This window comes from Pelophylax lessonae (genome assembly GCF_965119305.1).
Source record: "Pelophylax lessonae genome assembly, chromosome: 2".
Lineage (NCBI taxonomy): Eukaryota > Metazoa > Chordata > Amphibia > Anura > Ranidae > Pelophylax > Pelophylax lessonae.
Window position 1 is genome coordinate 551,679,090 of NC_138769.1, and position 24,498 is coordinate 551,703,587.

At 40.9% G+C, this 24,498-nt stretch overlaps 1 protein-coding gene across 1 annotated transcript; it reads left to right on the plus strand.

Annotated features, from left to right (window-relative positions):
- Positions 1 to 314: 314 nt before the first annotated feature.
- Positions 315 to 13,450, plus strand: NR4A1 (nuclear receptor subfamily 4 group A member 1). Its single transcript, XM_082244926.1, has 7 exons — positions 315 to 446; positions 5,070 to 5,878; positions 8,344 to 8,473; positions 8,811 to 8,962; positions 9,991 to 10,193; positions 11,601 to 11,779; positions 12,509 to 13,450. The coding sequence occupies exons 2-7, from the start codon at positions 5,072 to 5,074 to the stop codon at positions 12,763 to 12,765; spliced, it is 1,728 nt and encodes a 575-aa protein (XP_082101052.1). The 5' UTR covers positions 315 to 446; positions 5,070 to 5,071; the 3' UTR covers positions 12,766 to 13,450.
- Positions 13,451 to 24,498: the final 11,048 nt, after the last annotated feature.

Below are 24,498 nucleotides of genomic sequence, written 5' to 3' on the forward strand. Positions count from 1 at the left end.
AGCCTCCCGGCCGTGCTATATCCGACGTGTGATGACGTCCATTCGGGGTCTCCCCTCCCCTGGCTGCTATTTCAGGGCCGTGTCCCTCCAGCCGCGGCGGCTAATAATAGCAGGCGGGCTATTAATAGATCAAACAATGCGGCCTGCGTCATAGGAAACAGCGTGCGTCACGGCATACATTCCAGGCTACGCTGAGCCGGAAAAACCACGCCTCCTCCAGCCTTGTATGGAGAATCACCCACGTGCGTCATACACCCCCTGTGTCAGAACCACGCCTCCAAGTGCGTCACAGAGGCTTTAATAGAATGTGGATGGAGAAGTAGGAGCTCAGTAAGCTGTACAGGCTCCGGGGAGACTAGAGAAGGAGAGCTGGCAGTGCCCGGGCACCATCACACTGCAACACCCCGCGGACAGCCCGGACCGGGGACATCCAGCACACACATCTGGTATGTCACCTGCCATCTGATTGCTATAGGAGAGTGCAGCATCGGCGGTGCACAGAACATAGCGGATTATTTCTATGCATTCATCTCCGTGCTCAGCGGATGGTGCAGCGGGCAACAGGTGCACATCTATAGAGCCCTGCAACACCCACCATTCTCATAGCATGGCAATGGGCTTGGAAAGATCAACGATGGGTATATGCTGCATGATAGGTGATCGCTATTTACTAATCATCTTTAAGTTGGGCAAGCTTTAGGATCTGTTAGCTTCGGGATCTTCTAGCTTTGGGGTCTGGTGCTGGGCAAGCATTGGGGGGGGTCTGGTGCTGGGCAAGCATTGGGGGGGGTCTATCTTTGGGGTCTGGTGCTGGGCAAGCATTGGGGGGGTCTGGTGCTGGGCAAGCTTTGGGGTCTGGTGCTGGGCAAGCTTTAGGATCTGCTAGCTTTGGGGTCTGATGCTGGGCAAGCTTTAGGATCTGCTAGCTTTGGGGTCTGCTGCTGGGCAAGCTTTAGGATCGGCAAGCTTTAGGGTCTGGTGCTGGGCAAGCTTTAGGATCTGCTAGCTTTGGGTTCTGCTGCTGGGCAAGCCTTGGGTTCTGGTGCTGGGCAAGCTTTAGGATCTGCTAGCTTTGGGGTCTGCTGCTGGGCAAGCTTTGGGTTCTGGTGCTGGGCAAGCTTTAGGATCTGCTAGCTTTGGGGTCTGCTGCTGGGCAAGCTTTGGGTTCTGGTGCTGGGCAAGCTTTAGGATCGGCAAGCTTTGGGGTCTGGTGCTGGGCAAGCTTTAGGATCTGCTAGCTTTGGGTTCTGGTGCTGGGCAAGCTTTAGGATCTGCTAGCTTTGGGTTCTGGTGCTGGGCAAGCTTTGGGTTCTGGTGCTGGGCAAGCTTTAGGATCTGCTAGCTTTGGGGTCTGGTGCTGGGCAAGCTTTAGGCTCTGCTAGCTTTGGGGTCTGGTGCTGGGCAAGCTTTAGGATCGGCAAGCTTTGGGGTCTGGTGCTGGGCAAGCTTTAGGATCGGCAAGCTTTGGGGTCTGGTGCTGGGCAAGCTTTGGGTTCTGGTGCTGGGCAAGCTTTAGGATCGGCAAGCTTTGGGGTCTGGTGCTGGGCAAGCATTGGGGGGGGTCTGGTGCTGGGCAAGCTTTAGGGTCGGCAAGCTTTGGGGTCTGGTGCTGGGCAAGCTTTAGGATCGGCAAGCTTTGGGGTCTGGTGCTGGGCAAGCATTGGGGGGGGGGTCTGGTGCGGGGCATGCTTTAGGGTCTGCAAGCTTTGGGGTCTGGTGCTGGGCAAGCTTTGAGGTCTGTTAGCTTTGGGGTCTGGTGCTGGGCAAGCTTTAAGGGATCTGCTGCTAAGCTAGCTTTAGGGTCTGCTACTGGACTAGTGAAGCGTTTTCCACCTGCAGCTGCAGTATGGACCTCCTTCTCCAGGCTTCCATATCTCACTGGTTTTATTATTTTAGATTGCCCTGCTTTTGCACTCCGATTGTTCACTATGATTTTATAGGAATTGGGGAAGAATTGTAACTTTTTTTTTTTGTACTGTCTCTTTTTTCCTAGGGCATCAGAGTCCTTCATATAGTAAACCAGCAAAGGCAATGCCTAAGGATTTCACAAACCACTCTGTTACTGTGTGCAGCTTTTGGGAGTGAGGTGCATGGTGTTTGAGTTAAGGGGATGACCTAACACCAGCATGTACTCTTAAGAGCTCTGCGGGATATTCTCGCTGGCCTTCCTCTGAAATGCTAGCTGCCTGGCTATCATTGGCATTCAATACTTTGAGTCACTGGAGCAAATATTCAGCCAGTGAAGTCGGAGTATAGTTAGTACTCCCAATCTGCATGCTTCTTCCAGGTCAGGGGCTCATAAGGCAGGGTTCCTTAAACTACGGCCCTCCAGCTGTTGCAGAACTACACTTCCCATGAGGCATTGTAAAACTCTGACATTCACAGATATGGCAAAGCATGATGGGAACTGTAGTTCCTGAACAACTGGAGGGCCATACTTTGAAGACCCCTGTCATAAAGTCTTTGAAGGATTAGCGTCCCAGCCATAAAGCTAGCAGTTTCAAAAAGAAGTTGGCGATGGCAGCTTTTGTCTGGGATAGTTTTGCCTTGTGAATGGTGTAGGCTATTGAATAAATGACAAATGTATATCACTAGCAGAGTTCTGAATTCGGCATTATACAAGGTGGGTTTGTGCCCAGCTTTTCCCTCGTTTTATAAGAAAAGGGTAAGATGCATTATAGAGAGGTCTGGCCTATCAGGAGCCAATCTTCTTTGCTTTTGTCTTTCTGTGCAAAGTGCTTTCTTGGCTCAGCACAACCTCCTCATGCTTCTGGCATTTCCTCCAGGGAAAAGTCTAACCTATAAGGCTTATAAAACCATTTTATTGTGCTGGGTTACAGTGCCGTTTGTCAGCTGCTAAACAAAAAAAGTAGCGGTTTTCCTAGCCGTGCAGCCAGACATTCGCTTTAAGGGTTTCTTTAAAATGAGGCTGTCTTGCCTTTGTTTTAATTCATGGCATGGAATTTTCTTATGATGCCACAACAAGGTCTGTATTATTGCAGCCAGTGTTTAGCCGGATGGTAAATAGCCATTTTGATACAGACTGCCTCCACTAGTTAACTACATAGACCAGGGTACAGTGAATTTTACAGCTGCTGCAGAGCCTCTTTTCAGCACAATGACATCCCACAGCTTAGTAGCGTATGATGTAAAGACATACAAGCCTTTATTAACAACTCTTCTTCCCAAGTATTTGTGCAGCAGCTGGGATGCCATTGTTAAGTCTAGTGATCCCGGTATATCCCAATGCGCTCTATAAATACAGTGAGAATACCTTGGGCTAAACTATGACCTAATAACTGGCTAATTAAAACCTCTTTAGTCTTCACTGTAATCAATATTTATAATTTCTTGTGATTTACATTCTACCTGATCAATAAATCTTTCTATTAGAAGAATTGGCATGTTTGCAGTTTACCAGTTTTCCAAATAGTTGCAGAGTTGTGACCATCAACTAAAGTTATAATTGAACAGCTGACATGCTACAAGCTTTATATTTTTGTAGTAGACTCTAAACGTACCCTATATTGTTTGGCTGTAGCAATTACATATGAAGTAACACTACATTAATGGTTTTCCAGTTAAACCAGTAAACACATTTTGTATGTACGAACAGTGCAGCAAGACCCTCCTGTTTATCACTTGGTCCCACAGCGTTTCACTTCACGCAATGAAAATTTAAGTGCATTTATGTACTTTATTTATTAAATGTTTTTTTTTCTTCTATGCTATTATAGCTAGATTTATAATCTAAAACCCAGTATTACTGAATTTTGTTAAACCTGCACCAACAGGTGCTTGAAGATAGTCCAGGTCAAATAGCGGTTTGTATAATAAATTCGACATGCTGTCTTCTTTTAGCTTTAAATGTAAATCTGTCGTTTCTGTGAGTTCCTGTACAGTTTTTGACAACAATCTTGAGTTCTACCCAGAGCCTAACTGGCTTTAGCTAAAGAGACTCTGTTGACAGCTTAATTTATGACAGCTTGTGCCTAAAAAAAGAACTCACTGATGCTCTATGGTGTCAAAAGAAAAGTTGCATAGGGCATTTTGCTGCAGAAACAGGCCACTTGTTTTCTACCAAAGTGAATTCTGAACCAATAGCATTACAATTTTTCCTTAACTCTAGTTCAAGGCTAAAGCTGGATACACACTATCCAACTTTTGTGGTTAGATTTCCTTCAGATTTACCTTTTCTATGTAGTGCAAGGGCCTGCCAGATTGCATACAAATTGAAAGTGTTTAGCTTTGACCTCATATTATATGGTTTTGGTAAGTCTAAAGGAAAAAGTCTTCAGAAAATCTTATAGTGTGTATGGCCCATTAGTTTACATCATAAGTTGTAGGGTCATTTTTTATTTTTTGATCATTCTGACCAATAAAAGAAATTCCAAATGTTTACCATATTAACCAAGAGTATCTTTTCTCCAGTAATTCTAACAAAAAAAACAGATGAGGGTCAACTTCATGCGATCTTAAAGGAAAGCTTATCCCTTTCACACGTCCTAGAACAGCACTTTACTGTAAAGCAGATCAGTGGGGATTTATAGTATTCTGATCACTTGGTTGATTAGTTCAACTAATTTCAACAACTTCTATGAAAGTATGTTGAAGGCCATCATTCTGCATTCAACAAAATGATTAAAGCGACTATACCTATATTGCATTTTTTTGTGGTCTGTGGATTTTATGGAATCAGCCAATCAGTCTTACTACGCAAGACCTGCTTTATATTCCAGTCATTTGTAAATATCCTTTTTGCATATGTGACAGGCCATGCTGCCCCTCTCTTGTAATAAATGTGTAAATCTTCTAATAGCATTTTTTTTTTTCAATGCAAAAGGCAAAAAAGTGCTACCTCGTAGCAACAATTTGTTTCCTTTTATGGCACAAGTTAGTAGAAGCGGTGGGAAATGTATTAAAAATGGGGGGGGGGGGGGGGGCGCGCAAATGCAAAAAAAGATATCCTGAAATTCCACTACAACTGCAAATCCATAGATCGATTCATTGTGCTTTAACTCTTTAATTTGCTCAATTGCTAACAGTTTTTTTTCCTTTTCTCTGTTTAGAAATGCCCTGTATTCAAGCACAGTATGGAAGTCTGTCTCAGTGTGCAGGCACCAGCGACAGTTATGTACCAGACTTCTTAAACTCCGAGTTTGGTAAATTCACCATGGACCTTGTTAACAGTGAAATTGCAGCTTCCACATCTTTGCCTAGTTTCAGCACCTTCATGGACGGTTACACTGGAGAGTTTGATGCTTTTCTTTATCCTGCTTCAAATCCACAATCTTCACTGAAGCTTGAGGAGTTTCAAGTGTTCGGTTGTTATCCTGGTTCTTTCACTAATCAGTTGGATGAAACCATGTCATCGAGTGGCTCGGATTATTACGGTAGCCCATGCTCAATCCCATCTCCTTCTACACCAGGTTTCCAGAATCCTCAAGTACCCACATGGGATAGTTCTTATGGTGCCTACTCTCCTACTCAAAGCTATGACAATATGCGGCCATGGACAGAGCAACAGAAAACCGGCATTCCTCAGCCATCTTTTTTCTCTTTTGGGACACCAGCTCATAGCCCAAACATGGCTCCTAATACATTAAAGATGAGTCAAGTGCCACACAGACTTGAGCAGCAGGTTGTGGATCCAGATGTGTTTGTAATGGCACAAAACTCTCCAGCAGGATTTCCATCTATCCCCATTGGTCAGGGGCCTGTGGTACTGGATAACTCAGTTTTATTGGACAGCCCATTGTCTCCATCCAAAGCTCGTAGCCCCAGCTCAAACGAGGGGCGTTGTGCTGTCTGTGGAGATAATGCCTCTTGTCAGCACTATGGTGTACGAACCTGTGAAGGATGCAAAGGTTTTTTTAAGGTAAGTACTGAATATTGCTTTTATTTGCAATGGTTTGTCTGTCGTTATTTAGACTTGGCCTTGATTGCCTCACCTGTTGGTCTCCCTGGGTGCTGGATGCCCTGCAGACTTGGCAGGCAGTCCTGGCACAATCTCTTGGTTCTCAGCCACCCAGTCTTTGCGCTTAAGCTGATACGCGTTCCTGAGGATGAAGAAAGGGGGCTCGTCCCAAAACCGCTCTGTGGTGTTAAAAAGCAGCTGTCCTCCCCTGTGTACAGTTTCTTGGCTTGCTTCTGCAGCAGTTGATCATTTCTGCTGCCTTTCCCTAACGTCAACTGGAAGGATTGAGCAGGGGCAAACTCGGGGATAAGTTGAGGAACCCAACACCAATTAGACAGCGGTTAGGGAACCAGAAGTTTCCATTAGGCAGCAGGTGCTAGAACGGTGTGAAATAAACTGCAACCTTAACCCCTGCAGAACAAGGGTAATAAATCACTTCAGCTAGAGGCCCTTACATAGTGGTTCTTTATTCATTTGTGTTTCATTACTAGATTTTGTGTAGCTGCACATTACATTGTGCTCTTTCTATTGCTAGGTGTTAAACCTATTGCAAGAAATACCCTTGGTTAATGCACTTCTACAGCATGTGTATTCTGCTAAAATCTGCTCTTTGCATTGTTCGGCCTTGGAACTTTTTCTGTTGTAATCGGTTATTTTGGCACTGATCACAGGAGGTTATGTTATATAGGTAAAGGTACAGGTGTGTTAAGAAGCAGCCATTTGAAAGCAACTAAATGATGCAGCTAGGAGTCTAAAGACAAATGGAAATCATGCACTGTTAATGTGTGTGTTTTTTCTATATACACTGGTTTATACATAGGGTAAAGCAGAATAGATTTCATTTTTCTTTTTTTTTTTTTTGTTTTTATGCTTTTAGACTAATGCCCCGTACACACGCGTCGCTAGTTGGCCGTGAATTTTCGGCCAACGTCCGATCGGCCGATTTTCGGCTTGTTAGTATGATGCTTCCGACAACCGACTCCGACTTTTCGGCCGAAAAAAATCTGGTGTGCAGGCTATAAAATTTTTGTTGGCCGTCACCACAACGGCCGATTTTCCGTCAGTCCAGTACAGATTTAGGCTGCATTCACACTTGAGCGTAGCGTTTTTTACCGCGATTTTACCGTGATTTTTTTCAGGCGTTTTTCATTGACATCTATCAAAAACGCTGGTAATCAGCCCAAAAAGAAGCTCATGTACTTTTTTCAGCTACAGGCGTTTTGCAAAACGCTCAGATGTGAACAGGGGCCATTTAAATGAATGGGGTTTTACTTGTTGGGCGTTTTGGAAGCGTTTCTTTTGAGCGTTTTTGGAGCTGAAAACGCCCAGGTGTGAATGGAGCCTTAGGCAGACAAAAATCTGATGAGCAAGACTGGGCATGCTCAGAGATGAAAAAACAGACTGAAAGTAAACCATCACATGACATCACTTCTGAAGTAGATTTTTGTTGGCCGAGAAAATTCGTGTGCAGTCTAGAGCACATTTCAACCAACACAACACTGGACAAAAGTCGGCTGATCGGTCGGCCGATAATCGTTGCGTGTGTACGAGGCATTAGGCTGGCCATACATGGTGCAACTTTTTGTCCTGCGACCACGGGTTGCAGAAAATAAATTTGCATGATTCCCCAATCAACACACAGTGCTGACAAGGAATTTAGCAATGGTCTTGTGGAAGCCGTCCCTGCCGGGGGAAGACCGTGATTATGCTGCTATAGCTGCTAGCGATAATCACAAGAAAATCCAGCAGGCTGGTTGTACCCAAGTTGGTCTATCAACTTGGTACATTCAACCTGCCCAATAATGGTTCAAATCTTGGCCGGTTCAGATTCGAACCATGTATGGCCAGCCTTTATTCAGTGGTATAGGTGATATTGTTAAAGGTAGGAGCCAAAAAGTTCTGTTTGCAAAATTTTAAATTAAGTTTATTTTATCAACCCTCTGCGGTGTTAAGCACTTCCTTCTTAAAGAACTTGTGGTTTCAGAATTATTACAAACCTAGCGCTATATTTATAATCATTATTTCTTTATACAATACTTTTATGTAGTCCTATGTTTCTTTGTATTTAGCATACAAAGATAAACCAACTTTTTTTTTTTTTAATCTGGCCAAACGTTTACCACAATTGATTTTTAGGCCGTTGCCTTATGCATTTTCAGTCATATGCCTCAATTGCCAGTATAATTTGTTTTGCATTTTCTTGATCTGAATCCGTGTGTGTTATAGGCAAATCGGGTGCTTTAGAAGAGATGCTTGGCTAATTAAGATAGGTGAATCGCTCTTTTTTGCTTGGAGCCAAATGTCAACTTGATATTAGGAACAGTCCGACACTAGAGAAATGTTACAAAAATAAATAGAACAGACAGGGCTTTGTGTCAGTCTGGCATCTTGCTTCCCCTGACAATTGTTCCTTTTTCTCCCCACAGAGGACTGTACAGAAAAATGCCAAGTACATCTGCTTGGCGAACAAGGACTGTCCCGTGGACAAAAGGCGCCGGAATCGCTGCCAGTTCTGTCGGTTTCAAAAATGCTTAGCAGTGGGGATGGTAAAAGAAGGTATGTGTTTAACAATATATCTTGAAAGTCATTCATTATCTGCAAAGAGGAAAGATAGTTTCATATGATTTGATAAATAAGCATGTATGCAACTATTCTGCAGCCATGCATACCAGCTGTTTGATGGCGATTCCCAGTTGTGTACATGTAAGGAAAAGGGGGCTTTCAGTAAGGTGGGAGATCGGGTAGCTTCCAAAAATAGTTTGGAATGAAGAAAAAATGTTGGAATTTTTTTTTTTTTTTTTTTTTTGTAAAGAATGAGATTTACAATACTTAAGTCAGTGTATTCATATTGTTCCTGTTTTGTTATTATATTGATATATTTTTATTTTTTTAGTTGTACGTACAGACAGCCTAAAGGGCCGACGGGGTCGCCTTCCATCAAAACCAAGGCAAGCTTCCGATTCTTCTCCTGTTAGTCTTATTAATTCACTGGTACGAGCTCACATCGACACCATCCCCAATTCTAGTAATCTGGATTACTCACAAGTAAGTTGACCTGTCTTTGTAGATTCGAAAAACTGCCAAAATATGCTGGTTGCTTTTAGTTTTCTGCATGCTATTTGTCCCTAAAAATACTAGATCTTTTTAACAAGTTTCCCAAAGCTATAAAGACTGGGATTGTTGTTTTTTTTTTTTTTTTTTTTTCCATTTTTAAGACTGACTGTGTCCAGAAATTAAGTATACTTTAACTATTTAAGATAGTAATGTATTCTGGAACAAAACTAATTTGGATACATATCTTCAAATTTCTTATGTTAAGTACACAACCGCTTTATTTTCTTAGTATAAATTCTTTAAGTTAGAAATGTATTTAACTTCATTATTTTGACAATTCAAGTTTAAAGTACATTTTGCATTCGCAAAGGCCAGCATGCATGTTTTTAATATTGGGCCTTAAAGTGAACCTGTACTTCAGCAACAAGTTCATATTAACTTGGCCCTCCACAGCAGTATATACTTTCCATTATTTCCCCCCTCTCACTGCTCTGTTCTGCCCTCTGCTGCCAAGGAAAATCTTGCGCAAACCTAAGTCTCTGGAGTGTAGCATACATGGTTTTTAGACTCACTGAGGTTGATTTATTGAAACTGAGGAGTGCATAATCCGGTGCAGCTGGGCATGGTAGCCAATCAGCTTCTAACTTCAGAAAAAAAAACTTTCCAAAAAACTGGAAGCTGATTGGTTTCTATGCAGAGCTGCACCAGATTTTGTACTCCAGTTTTAGTAAATCAACCCCCTGTATGATGGTGCTGATTGGTCCAGCACTGTCACATGCCGTGAGCCATGCATTACCAGTATTTCCTTTGGCTTCTAGAGCAAAGAAAAATAAAGTTTATACTGCCAGTAAGGGGGTTGGCGGAGGATCAAAGCAAACCTATTTCTTTACCTTGAATGGACAGGTGTTCTTTTAGACATTTATCTTTAATGTAGCCTTTATGAGTTTAGGAAGTTATTTTGTTTGTTGTTAGCTCTAGCACTCTGTAAACTTTTTTTTTTTTTTTTTTGTCAATGACAGTACCAGGAAAATGGCCCCATCTTACTAGAGAAGGAGAATCCGGTTGACGTACAGCAGTTCTATGACCTTCTGTCAGGTTCTCTGGAAGTGATCCGCAAATGGGCAGAGAAAATCCAGGGCTTCCTAGAGCTTCCCAAAGAAGACCAGGACCTCCTGCTGGAGTCTTCTTTCTTGGAGCTTTTCATCCTGAGGTTGGCTTACAGGTAACCAGCTGTCACTTTCTGGGGCATGCTCTCATTTTGGGCTGCTAATCCTGTTCTGAACACTGGACAGGACACGCAGTAATGTAGGAGGAAAAAGACTTTGCTTTAATGGAGAAATTGGATTCTCCCATTGGAGAGCCAGCCAAAACAAACAGGAGTCAAAATAAAGGGCTATATTTAGCACAGACTTTAAGCTCATGATCCTAAGTGATTTTCTGAGTTAAAGAGGACCTGGCCCAGAACCATTATGGCGAGGTACATACAAAGATTTTATATTTTTGTTTTTCATCAGTGTACTGGCTGAAGGAAATATGGAAGCAGCAATTGCTGGCTTTTTTCATAGCTAGTTGCCTGGCCTTATTGTGAGTCCCCAATTTGGAAGTAAGGCATGAAGACTAAAAAAGTCTGCATTGAATTGCCCATCTGTCTAGGTAGTTGCATTTGTTATGAAATCCATTGGGTGGGAACTGCCAGACAAATGGCATTTTCAGAAGTAGTGGTCAGCAAAGAAAACCTGCATATTCTCAGAACAGGTTTTGGAAGGTATAGCTTCTATTTAGCGAAAGTGTGTTTTGAGTAGTTGTTAGTTTACGTTTAAAATCACTAAGTAGCAGTAATTCAATGTGTGCCACGGCAAGACAAAATGGTGAGCCTGAATATCTGGTATGCAAATATGGCTTCCCATTGTACACTTAGAATTACAAACTACGTATAGAATTAAGGTTTTTAAAACACACGTTTTCTCATTTTTACATCAAGATGAAGGTTTTTAAATGTTCATAAAAGAACAAAAAAGCATTCAAACTTGGATTTTAAAACCTTTCCCTCTGAAAACTGCAGCTACTTGATGAAAAACAAAAAATTGTTTAGATCAGTACAAGTTGTGTCACTTTTCTGAGCGCTGATCTTCCTAAACCAGACAGAATATTTTGTTGTCTGCGCTTCCTTTAACTTTAAGATCATTAAGGGCTAATGGTAGCCATGATTTTCCTGTGCCCACTCTACCATTGCCAGTTATGATATGCTGAGACAACATGCATACAATGCTTTTTAAACTCTTCTAAATTTTGTATACCTGATAGTGGTTTAGGAAATCCAATGCCAAAAAAGTGTTTTAAATTTTTGATATTGTAAAATTTTATATAGCGTTACTATAACCCCAATATCATTTAAAAAAAATGTCTTTGTAACCTAATCAGTTAATATGTAAATGGTGCTTCATATAGGTCTTCAAGTATAGCCCGGTGTGTGCATTCTAAAGAATACCTTTCATACATTAATATTTTGCTTATATTTCTGCCTTGGATGTGGCACTTAATTTAAGCATGTTAACACTAGTGAATTCTGTTGTTGTGAGGTTAAGGTATTTTCTGTATTTGACATTGATTGTGGTTACTTTTCAAACAGTTCGAAGCCTGAGGAAGGGAAGCTGGTATTCTGTAATGGAGTGGTACTTCACCGTATGCAGTGTGTTCGAGGCTTTGGAGAGTGGATAGACTCCATCATTGACTTTTCACACAGTCTCCAGCGTATGAACATTGATGTCCCATCATTTTCCTGCCTCTCTGCCCTTGTCATCATCACAGGTAAATAATAAACATTTGGAAAATTAATCAGTTTTCATTATGGGTTCTTGTAAATTTTCCACCGTATGAAATTGTCAGATTCATTGAATGTTGTAGTCATATGCTACTAATAGCCAGGCCCTACAGCTGAAAAAAATGATTTGATGCAAAACTCACGAGCCTTGGTTTTTCTTTTCCTATAGTGTGGATATGGGTGTCGCTCTTTGCGCTTACATTTTTTGTTAAATTCAGTGTAATTCTGTAATTGAGTTCAGTATCCACGCTAACAAAGTTAACAGGAAAATCAGTTTGCACATACCGAATCCTTCAGTTGTGTCCCTCCCACCCCAATGCCACCCAGTGAGCGCCTACTTTGACATACATTTTTCTGAGGCTATTCTGGTTATAGTATGGCATTTCAGCAATGCAGTGCTAGTTATTACATAATTTCCAAAGCGTATGTTATTTTTAAATGGGAACCTCATTGTGTTTATGTATGAGCCAGTGCACCAATGCAATTGGTAAATTTACCATAGTCAGCATTTTAGACTGAACACATATTGCAGTCCCTGTAAAAGAGCTTTTAAGAAAATTACAATTTTTCATAGTGTTTTGTAAAATTATCATTGTTTTAAATACAACTTCGTTTTTGGATGTGGTAATCTGGTTTTGGATACATTTTTTTTTTTTTTTTTTTTTGCTTTATCATGGGAAACGTATTAAATTTAGCTACTTCTCTTTTCAATGCAGATAGACACGGATTGAAAGAACCTAAAAAAGTTGAGGAACTTCAAAGCCGGATTATTAATTGCCTTAAAGAGCATGTGCCGTCCACATTGAGTGAGCCCAGCCGATCTAACGGTCTATCCAAGTTACTGGGCAAGTTGCCCGAGCTGCGCACCCTCTGCACGCAGGGCCTTCAGCGCATTTTTTACCTGAAACTGGAGGACCTTGTTCCGCCACCACCTATTGTAGAGAAAATCTTCATGGACACACTGCCCTTCTAAAACATTGCACTTTTCTTCTAAGTTCAAAGAAAGGGACATTTCAAGCTCACACAGAAGGTGGAGTATCTTGTTACAAACTTTTTGGAACCCTTTTCTTTGACATTAGGTGCCTAACCAGTAGATTGTTCCTCACTGGAATCTTCTGGGTCTTATATGAAGACTTTAATTTTATTATTCTAGAAAAATCCAGTTGTGCCTTTGGCTAAAAACAGACTTTTTGTCTTTTTGTTTCACTTTTTAAGTATTTTTTTTAATACTTGCTGAATTCACGTGGTTCCTATACTGCCTTTCCTACAGCACTCCAAGATTGGACCGGACCTTTAGAGCAGACTCAAAAGCTTTAGGAGATGGGCAGCGTATAGCCTGCCTTTTTTCCCCAACTGTCTTTTTAAAGGGGCTGAAGGGGACGGACCCAATTTCATTCACAGCCAGTTTGTAAAGTCTTGTACATAAATGAAGAGCGAACTGTATATAGTATTAAAAGCTTAAAAAAAGTAAAGCTACTCCTTGTATTGGTCACTATGGATCCCACAGTGTTCTGGGCTGTGTGTATATATGTGTAATTTTTGAAAAGAAACATTTATATTTGTGTACCTTACTGGATTTACAGTATGTGTTTTTTCTGATTAATATATATTTAATATATTAAATAAAAAATGCTGTAATAGCAAACAGTGGTTCATAATAGTCTTCCTGTTCTTTCCAGTGACCAGTAATTAGTGGTGTTCAGACAATGCAGGAGCTGTTTTATTGGTGTCCAGTTTGTGTTGGTGTAGATGCAATATTGCATAAAAATCTCTCTGGGCCAAAAAAAAAAAAATTGTGTATAGTACTGACCTTATTCTCATGCCTATCTGTCCCTTTGAATTTACCAGTTTATCCTGCCAGTTTCTTTTAGTGCACTAGATTTCCAGTGGTGTGCCAACAATGCTTTTTGCCCTGATTTTTCCTGTGCGTTTTCAGGCCTCTGCTGCACCTCTACCTATCGGCACCACATTATGTTGTGGCATCTTGGTGCCTCCTATGACCTGAAGGGGGAAGCTCTGACTGCTATAAGAGCAGATCAGCCGCTACCTTAATTGGGCTTGCAGAAACAGCGGGGCTCTGTTAGAGGCTTCCTACTGTGACATCTGTCCCCATCAGACATACACATAGGAGTGGAGTTAAAAATCTTCACTCAGTAATGTGACGTGAAGATTCACTTTTAAATTAGAGGTCCAATCAAATCCACTCTAAAAGTAAACAATTTGTTACCCCAAAACTTCATATTCCTAATATGTGCCTGCTGTACCATGTACTTGTATGAAAAATGATCCTGTACTTTTATATTGCTTTTTTGATGTGAAATCACTGGTGTTCCTGTCAGTCCCCATCCTTCCCTTTTTAAAAAATGACTACACTAAGCAGGAGAACATACCGTGGTCAGTTCTCTAGCTATGCTGGAAACCCAGCCTGCTCTCCCCCAATGATCAGACTTGTCCTGACACAGCCCCGCTGCACAACCATTCACTGGGAAGCTCAGTATGCTGCTGCTTCTCCTTCACCAAGCTCTTATGAAGCTGAGAACAGAGGGAATGTGATCACTTACAAAGGAAAACCTATTTCTCTTGCGTCCTCCGACAGTCGCCACCCACTCATACAGTCTTCACCAATGGGTATTGACTTCCTCTCTACAGGAGTAGCTAGGCATAAGACTTTTTAAAAACAAAGGCATTTAACATAGACACACCCATGGGGGCTGTCCCACTGGTCAATACCCCCCTGCAGTAGCCATCCCAACTCAGTTTGTCTTCTGCCTAGCGTTAGGAGTAAATAGGCTTCCCTGTGCTGGGGCTACAGTCTCAGCCTTCTAATCTTTTCTTATGATTTTTATGTATTTAATGATGTATTTTTTGGTCTATACAAACATTTTTTGCCTTTCATTTCTATTTTAAAATAGAATGGGTTGTTTTAAAAGGTGATCGTTTACAATCACTTTAAACCTGCTTCAACCCCCTATTCACGTAATCTCCCAGTGGCCAACTTCAGTGAAGAGGAGAGATAGCGGACAACTGCTGCAATGCCTATGCGGTGACGTCACCCATGGACTTTCAACGGGCCATCTATTGTTGGCTGTCTCTCCTCTGCCCTGAAGCTGGTGCTGGGAACTGTTCACATGACTGTTTTCTGTATTTTTTCTGCCCGTGATTGGTTATTCAATTTCCAGTTACAATTTGAGTGGAGATTCTTAATTCCATTGGTAAATTAACCTTACTATCTTACAGGAAATGTGTACTGCGACAAACATGGAGGCTGCCATTGCTGACCTTTTTCTAATCAAACTAATTGCCTGGCTATCTCTAGTTTTGGTACTTTGAGTCCCTGGCCGGAAAAAAGGTGTAGATTAGCAAAACAGAAGTCAGAATTCATTATCTGCATACTTTTTTTTTTTTTTTGCTCCATGCATCAGCAAGTATTCCAGCTAAGGAGGAGCCGGCAAGGGCAGCCTTCGTATTTTTTTTTTTTTTCTATACAGATTTCCTTTTAGATAGGACCAAAAAAATGAGTTGATGGCTGAAATGGCAGGCTGTGTGTAAAGTTAGTTACCTTTACAGCCCTGCTGTTTATATCCAGCACCAAAGGGTTCCATCATTGATTTTTCTCTTCTAGCTGCTACGGTTTCCAGCTGTCAGAATTGTGTCAACGTATTGATTCCAATTAGGGAATCCTCCAACACAGACAGGTGAGAGCAACCTCTCAAGCCTGTATCTAAAAACCATGCTATAAAGGTTATTTATTTGTAACAAAATTTGCTCCCATTAATGTCCATAAAAAAAAGTTTTTTAAAACTTGTAGCAGAAAGACAGTACTCTACCATGAGGCACTTGTATGATATATGATTTGGTATTGCTAATGTAGCGAAAATTCTAAGTACTGTGTATGTAAGAATTCCAAAAGCTCAAGAACCTTTCATATTGAAGTACTGTTAAATCCAATAAACCTCTTGATCTTTTGCACATTTATGCCAATAAATATTGTGATAAACAACTCATGACCTAAAGCAACACTGCTTCACTAAATTTTGCATTCATTGGAGAGTAACTCCACTTTTGAGAAAACATTCCCTGCAGATTGAAAAGGAAAGGTAATTTTCATTAACCTTCAATTACAATAGGACTTGTCACAATTGTATACACTATTTTTTTTTATTTTTTTTGCTATTTCCCAATGAAAGTGGAGTTACCTTTTTAAATTAGATGACCACTGCCTTAGAGAATTATGGACACCCAAATCCCAGGGTAGAAATCGCATCCATACAGCATAAAGCATCTCTATGAACAAGCTGTGAAAACTGTTAGTTTATGCATGGGCAAAATAAATGTAAAAAAAAATATATTCCATATAGATCTCAAATGCATGCCAATTTCCCTGTTTTGTCTCTTTGATAATGCAAATACAGAAAAATATGCATCTGTGTCCCTAAGGAATGGGTTGCCTCCTCCATACCTGCCCTATATGTTGTTTTTATTTTGCTGGCTAGCTGGTAAGTGTGCTCAGAAATACATTTTTGCATTGGTTTAAAATAAAAGGGAATAAAAAAAGAATGCAGCTACCACATTCAAGGACTGGTTATGTTGCAATATAATTTTGGTTCTTGGGATTAGATACACATTAAATGCCTTTTCACACTTGTCCATTTTTTTTTTTTTTCTGGCCATAAAACCTGATTTTTACAAAATAAAATGTGTTTCGTATGTGTATGCACGCGCACACACACATATATTATATAATCAATAGTTTTATATGGTACACATACAGTATAAACGCTACAGTTTACTATGCTTCTAAAGGAAACTACAAGGGTCAATTCATACCTGTGTGCATTAATGTTTTATGCTGCAACACAAGTGCATAGATGTGAATGGGGCCTTAACACAGGTATTGCACTGTCTGCATCATGGTACAGGCCATAGTCTAATAGGACTACTCTAATGGGCCATACACACTAAGATTTTCTGAAGACTTTTTCCTTTTAGACTTACCAAAACCATATAATATGAGGTCAAACCTAAACACTTTCAATTTGTATGCAATCAGGCAGGCCCTTGCACTACATAGAAAAGGTAAATCTGAAGGAAATCTAACCACAAAAGTTGGATAGTGTGTATCCAGCTTAATGGGCCATACACACTATAAGATTTTCTGAAGACTTTTTCCTTTAGATTTACCAAAACCATATAATATGAGGTCAAACCTAAACACTTTCAATTTGTATGCAATCAGGCAGGCCCTTATACTACATAGAAAAGGTAAATCTGAAGGAAAAAGTCTTCAGAAAATCTTAGTGTGTATGGCCCTTAAGGCTCTACACAAGGGGTGTCCAACCTGTGCAATAGAAGTTGTGGAACCGCACACAGGTGAAAAAGCAATGAAGTCTCTTTATTCTTCAAAATCATAAACAGACACAGTGTAGGGAACAGACAATCCAAGGTTGACGCGTTTCAAGGCACACACGGCCACTTACTCATAACCATAGTGAAGGATAGCGGAAATCGGTTGGTATTAATAGACGGACAAACCATAGTTGATTGATGCGATTGCTCGCAGGTTTGTGTCATTAGCTTCATTTTCCTCAATGAGGAGCCGATTAATCTGCGATCCGACACCTGGGACATTTGGATGTACACATGAAATTGCTTCATAGAGAAGCACAAGCACAAAAACACAAATATGGAACTTAAAACTGACACACTTATAAGATGTAAAATTACAAGTGAATGTGTTAATAAAATCATGTTGGCGCAAGGAGTATACACATGTATTTTATATATTTTGCACATTCAGGTTTGGATACACATCACCACACTATATTGCTTTTCAGCAACGTGTATACTTTTAATCATGTAGCACATGCACATCCTCTGTGACATCAGAATGGTTTGTGCATGTGTATATGTGTGTTTTCCTGCCTCTTTTTTCTTGTTGGTATTAGATTGGTGAATGACGATGGTCTTTATTTCACACGCAGTATATATTGAGGCGCTATATATTGCAAAAAAATGCAAAGAAGTGATATAACATATATTGTCTTAATTCTGTGTGTTATCTTCTTTTGCATTCTGCCGACAAAATACTCCTTGCGCCAACATGATTTTATTAACACATTCACTTGTAATTTTACATCTTACAAGTGTGTCAGTTTTAAGTTCCACATTTGTGTTTTTGTGCTTGTGCTTCTCTATGAAGCAATTTCATGTGTACATCCAAATGTCCCAGGTGTCGGATCGCGGATTAATCTGCTCCTCATTGAGGAAAATGAAGCTAATGACACAAACCTGCAAGCAATCGCATCAATCAACTATGGTTTGTCCGTCCTATTAATACCAACCGATTTCCGCTATCCTTCACTATGGTTATGAGTAAGCGGCCGTGTGTGCCGTGAAATGCGTCAACCTTGGATTGTCTGTTCCCTACACTGTCTGTCTGTTTATGATTTTGAAGAATAAAGAGGCTTCATTGCTTTCATTCACCTGTGTGCGGTTCCACAACTTCTATTGCATCATTCTGGATGGCGGGTCTAACCAGCACCAGGTTGGGCTGATACACCTGAGCGGCTTTCCTTTCCTGAGTGTCCAACCTGTGGCCTAAGATGGCTATGAATTCGGGCCAACACAAACTTGCAAACTCATTTTAAAGTTTTTTTGTTTTTTTTTTGGGAATCCTTTTCTAAAAATACGTTTTACATTTTGCAAACACATGTGGTCGAAGAAAATTTTTACAGTTTCTTTACTGGACTTTATCTACTCCAAAGAGAAAAATCCCACTGTTCCCAATCGTATGTCATTCAGGTCCTCTGTTTTCGGCAGCACCTATATTTGTGAGCAACTATTTTCAAGGATGAAGCACATTACAAAGGGCATTTAGAACCAAAATATCTGATGAGGACCTTTTTTAGACCTTTTTTTTTTAGAATTCATTAAGAATTGCTACTTCATCCTTCGAGCCAGCTAGTGATGTATTGGTTTATCAAAAACCGAGTCAAATATTGCACTAGTTTATGTTGCCCTCTTTTTACTTTTATAAATAAAAAAAATATTCAGATCATTGACATTAATATCTATAGCAGTAATCGTTAATTCATGATCTGCCCAGCTTTTTCTGCACATCAGCTATCCTTATTGTTAGTGTATTTTATGTGTGGCCTAAGACAATTCCTCTTCTTCCAATGTAGCCCAGGAAGGTCAAATGGTTGGCTAAAAAAGCCTCAGTGGTTTACACAGCTCCTAGTTTGCTGCATGTTAAAAGTTCAGCATTAAAGGAGACGTTCACTTTTAAGGATAAAATAATAAATGCACTTTTTTTTTTTTTTTTGCAGGTAAGAAAAATTGCATTTATTGTAGTAGCCTGTAAAGCATGGGTGTCCAACCTTTTGGCTTCTCTGGGCCACATTGAGTGTAGAGAAACTTTCTCGGGCCGCATATAAAGCCCACCCCCCAGCACTAATTTAACACAACCAGTGGATGATCCCCTCCGAGGCAGCCTCTGTGGCTGTGCGCCTGACTCGACTTCCTTCCTCCCCAAAAATTGCCAGGGGGCAGTGGGCCGCATTGCCTGCAGGTTGGACATGCCTGCTGTAAAGCATTGCACCAGCGATCAGCAGATAGCTAATACAAAAAAAAAAAAAACCACGTATTCGTATAATATCTCTTCTGCAATGAGATGCGCTTTACCCACTTGTTTCCAGTCACTCTGAGCTGTGCATGTGCAGATTCTTTTTATTTTATTTTTTTCACTTTTCATATATATGTTGTTAATGTAAATGTTAGACACTGTAAATATTTAGTTATGTAGTAAAGAGGCAGTGACATGCCTGTGTAGCGCTTGGTGTGCAAAGGTTAAAATTATCTAGTTTCTATGTAGAAAACATCTTCCAATGGCAGATCTATCAAGCTCTGTGTCCTATGTCTGACAGTAATAGGTTGAAAATGCTCCAGTAGAGAATAGGGAGCAGCTGCTCTGTTCCAGTAGAAAGAGACAGGCCTGACCTGAGGAAGGGATACATTCCTGCCAGACCACTAACCACTGGTAGTGACTAGACATATGCCGGTTTTCGGTAATTCGATATATCGCGGTATTGCATAGCCACGGTATTGTTATTGTGGCATTTTTAAAATACCGAGTTTCTCTGCTCCTGGGTCTGACTTGTGAATTGATACATTTCAGTGAGCTGGATGACTCATTCACTCACACAGCTCTCCCAGTAACTATAAACAAAAATGTTTACATTGTATCTTTTCCTTCCCTCTGCCAGGGAGAAAGGAAGTTTAACCTCTTAAAGACTGGACCTTTCTCTGACACTTGTTGCTTGCAAGTTAAAATCAGTTTTTTTTGCTAGAAAAGTACTTAGAACCCCAAACATTTTATATATATTTTTTAGCAGACCCTACAGAAAAAAAATGGCGATTGTTGTAATATTTTATGTCACACTGTATTTGCGCAGCAGTCTTTCAAACGCAATTAATAGACTTTAATGAATAAAAAAAAAAAAAAAACGTAACAGTAAAGTTATCCCAATTTTTTTTTTTTGTTACACAGAGAATCGCGATCTTTATTCCAAGCTAAAAAATCGTGATTCTCATTTTGGCCAGAATCGTGCAGCTCTAATATTATATATATATATATATATATACACACATACACACACACACACGCATAGCAGCCCACATTACATTATTATATAGCCATCAAGCAGTGTCTGGCCTACCTGGTGATGACTGGTCCTGGCGCTCTGATCCGATGGCCTGGTCTTTAAAGGGGCAAATCCTTGCGATCCAGAAGTGGTTAAACCTGCAGGAGGACCGGTGTTTTTATCTATTAATGACTTTACTATTGCTTTAGGCCTGGTTCACATGTATGCGGGTTGGCGGCCCACATTTGCACAGGCATAGCAGCCCATTGATTTGAACGGGCTGCTATGCCCTCATTTTCCGCAGAAAAAAGGTGCATGCAGCATTTTTTTAAAATTCAGTGGCCTTGAAATCCATCCTGCTTTTGCACCATGCGACTAACCTGCAGTTCCTGCTCTGGCAAGCTTTCTGCATTTTTTGTATACATGGGCACGGCATTTAAAAACAGTTTGCGTGTGCAGCAACGGCAGGTAAGTCGCATGGTGCAAAAGAAGGATGGATTTCATGGCCACTGCATTTTTTTAAATTCTGCATGCACCTTTTTTCAGCTGAAAACGCAGGCATAGCAGCTCAAGCCCATTCACATCAATGGGCTGCTATGCCTGTGCAAATGTGGGCCGCCAACCCGCATACATGTGAACCACCAACCCGCATACATGTGAACCAGGCCTAAAGCGATAGTAAAGTAATTTATAAACAACACCTCCTTCAGGTTTAACCACTTCTTGACCACAAGGATTTGCCCTCTTAATGACCAGGCCATCGGATCGGAGCCGAGCGCCAGGACCAGTTATCACCAGTTAGGCCAGACACTGCTTGATGACCTATTTTAGGCCTGGTTCACAGAGTCTGTACTGACTGACTATATAATAATGTGCATAAGTGAACCAAAGTCCCTAAATTCAGCAATGAAATTGAAGTGAGGTGGAAATTTAATAATTTAAATGTAATAATAGAATACCGTGATAATACCGTATACCGTGGCAAAACCTTAATCAATTAATCGCAGCATGAAAATCTGATACCGTCACAAGCCTAGTAGTGACATCTACTTTGACCTTAACATGTCTCCTCACACCACTCTTAAAGATTTGTAGAACAGGGATTGCTTAGCTTAAATAGCATACTTTAAACTAGAGAACTTCCAAGTCTGAAACTTAATACAAAAGTTACATATGGCGGAAGTTGTTCTGCTTACATTAACAGATGCACAGCCCAAACATTTTCAACTAGCTGCTAGGATTGTGCAGTCTGATCTTAGTATTGCATTTTTTTTTAAATGTTCCTTTTATTACTATTCTTTTATTTGCACATACTGTATGCTAGGTACTAGAAAGTACAAGCCATTGATTTGGAAGATCTTTAGAAAGATACTGTTACTAGAAAACACAAGCCATAGATTTGGAAGATCCCTATAATATAGATGACACGTGGATGGTCAAAGTTCCTCATGCCTCTACTTATCTTGGTCTTGCAAACAAATCTTCATCATAAGTACCAACAAAGGACCTCTAGGAACCCAGACCTACTCCAGAAAAGGATTTGTAGAGCATAAACACACACTTGACTGCCAACATGTACTGTGACCTACTGAAGCAGAGCATGATTCCCTCCCTTCAGAGGGCAGTATTTCAACATAACGCCCCCAAACACACCTCCGAGACAACCACTGCCTTGCAAAAAGAAGCGGAGGATAAAGGTGATGGACCGGCCAAGCATGTCTCCAGACCTAAACCCTATTGAGCATCTGTGGGGCATCCTCAAACGGATGGTGGAGGAGCGCAAGGTTTCTAACATCCACTACCTCTGTAATGTCATCATGGAGGAGTAGAATAGGACTCCAGAGGCAACCTGTGAAGCTCCTAAGGCAGTGCTGGAAAATAATTGGTGGCCACACAAAATATTGACACTTTAGGCCACAATTTGGAAATCTTCACTTAAGGGGTGTATTCATTTTTGTTGCCAGTGGTTTAGATATGAATGGCTGTGTGTTGAGTTATTTTGAGGGGACAGCAATTAACTTACACTATTATACAAGCTGTACACTCACTACTTTACACTGTAGCAAAGTGTAATTTCTTCAGTGTTGCCACATGAAAAGATATAATAATTTACAAAAATGTGAGGGGTGTACTCACTTTTGTGAGATACTGTGTGTGTGTGTATGTATATATATGTATGTGTATATATATATATATATATATATATATAGCTTACCTATAGGTAAAATGTATATTTCCTGCACCATTTAGGAGATATTCTTGTGAGCAGTAGCCGGTGATGTCCTTCAGAGCTGTGTGCCGCTGCCAAGACTTCCTCACGCATGGGTGGGAGTGACGTCATTACGGCTTGGGCAGTCAGACACCCAGAGTCCACTAATCCAGAAGAAAAAGTAAAGACAAACCTATCACCAAATAAACAGGTCTATATCAGGTATGTAAAAATTGCTCTGGTACATAGGGGGTGAACAGGTGTGAGAGATGAAGTGGTTAAGTGACAAGATAATAGAGGCCTGTGCAAATGCGTAAGCAACTACAGTGAAAAACTCCTTTGCTAGAAAAGAGGCAGAGATGCAAGCTCTAATGAAAGCTCAAATAAAGATTCTCCAAATGGAAAAGGAAGAAGTTGCTACTTAGCAAATTTGAACGTCTGTGAACAAACAATAGACGAGAGTAGTAATCCAGATTGTTTCAACCTAGCAGAACTGGAAGATCCAGCTGAATGCACCAGTGAATATGTACTAAAACACAATAATTGCAATGATACAGGGCTGTCTCTTATACCTCCTACTAGCAACACTGTTCTGAATCTCAGTACAGATAACTGTAGCTGAAAATGCCTATGCCACCTGAAATCCATCATACACATATATGTACCCAACAAAGGATGTCACCTTCCACCATTAATAAGGTGACTTCCAGCAACAAGCTACAGCCATAAGCCTAGTACACACGCAACGATTATCGGCCGACCGATCGTCCGTCTTTTGTCCAGAGTGGTGTTTTGTTGGTTGGAATGTGCCTAGACTGCACACGAATTTTCTCGCCCAACAAAATTCTACTTCAGAAGTGATGTCATGTGTTGGTTTGCTTTCTTTGTGTTCTTTCTTCTCTGAGCATGCCCAGACTTGCTCATTAGATTTTTCCCTGTCGAAATCTGTACTGACTGCACGAAAATCGGCCGTGTTTTGACGGCGGACAAAAATTTTATAGCCTGCACACCAGATTTTTTTTCGGCCGAAAAGTCGGAGTCGGTTGTCGGAAGCATCATACTAACAAGCCGAAAATTGGCAGATCGGTCGTCGGACGAAAATTCCCTGCCGATTTTCAAGGCGTGTGTACGAGGCTTTAGAGACTAAACCACAGCTTAACGCTTTTGCAATATCATTTTATATTGGTAAACGTCACCCTAATGCACCAAAGAGTTTACATACGCAAGAGGTTCCAGAAGTTGCTTTGTCACCAAAGAGACATGAGATCTGTTTAACTTTGCCAGATATATGATACGATGTGAGCTCATTAATAACAACCTGTCAAAATTTGATGACCAGAGAACTACAGGGCCCGGAGACCAAAGGCTGCAATTCCTGATCTCCAATTGACTGCCAGGGGGAGACCTGGAGACCAAAGCAAAGCTGCAATTCCTAATCTCATTCTTACTGCCAGGGAGGAAGTTTGTTTGCTTCTTGAGTGGCTAGGGCCAGAACTTGTAGATCGTGTTAAGAGACGGAGAACAGCACATGTAGACTATCCAGATGCAGCCTTTCTGCTGCGTTGGCAAGACTTGAGCAAACCTATGGTAGCTCTGAAGCCATAGAAAGTGCTTTATTCAAGAGACTTCAGACCTTTCCAAAAATAACTAAGCATCACTGCAAGCTCCAAGAACTGAGTGACCTCCTTGTGGAGCTAAAGTTGGCAATGGCAGACCCTCATCTGCCAAGACTAAGCTATTTGGACACCACTCATGACATAAATCCAGTGGTGTCAAAACTGCCATGCAGCTTGCAAGAGAAATGTGCAGCACAGGGCTCAAAATACAAAAGAGGTAATAACATAGCCTTCCCACC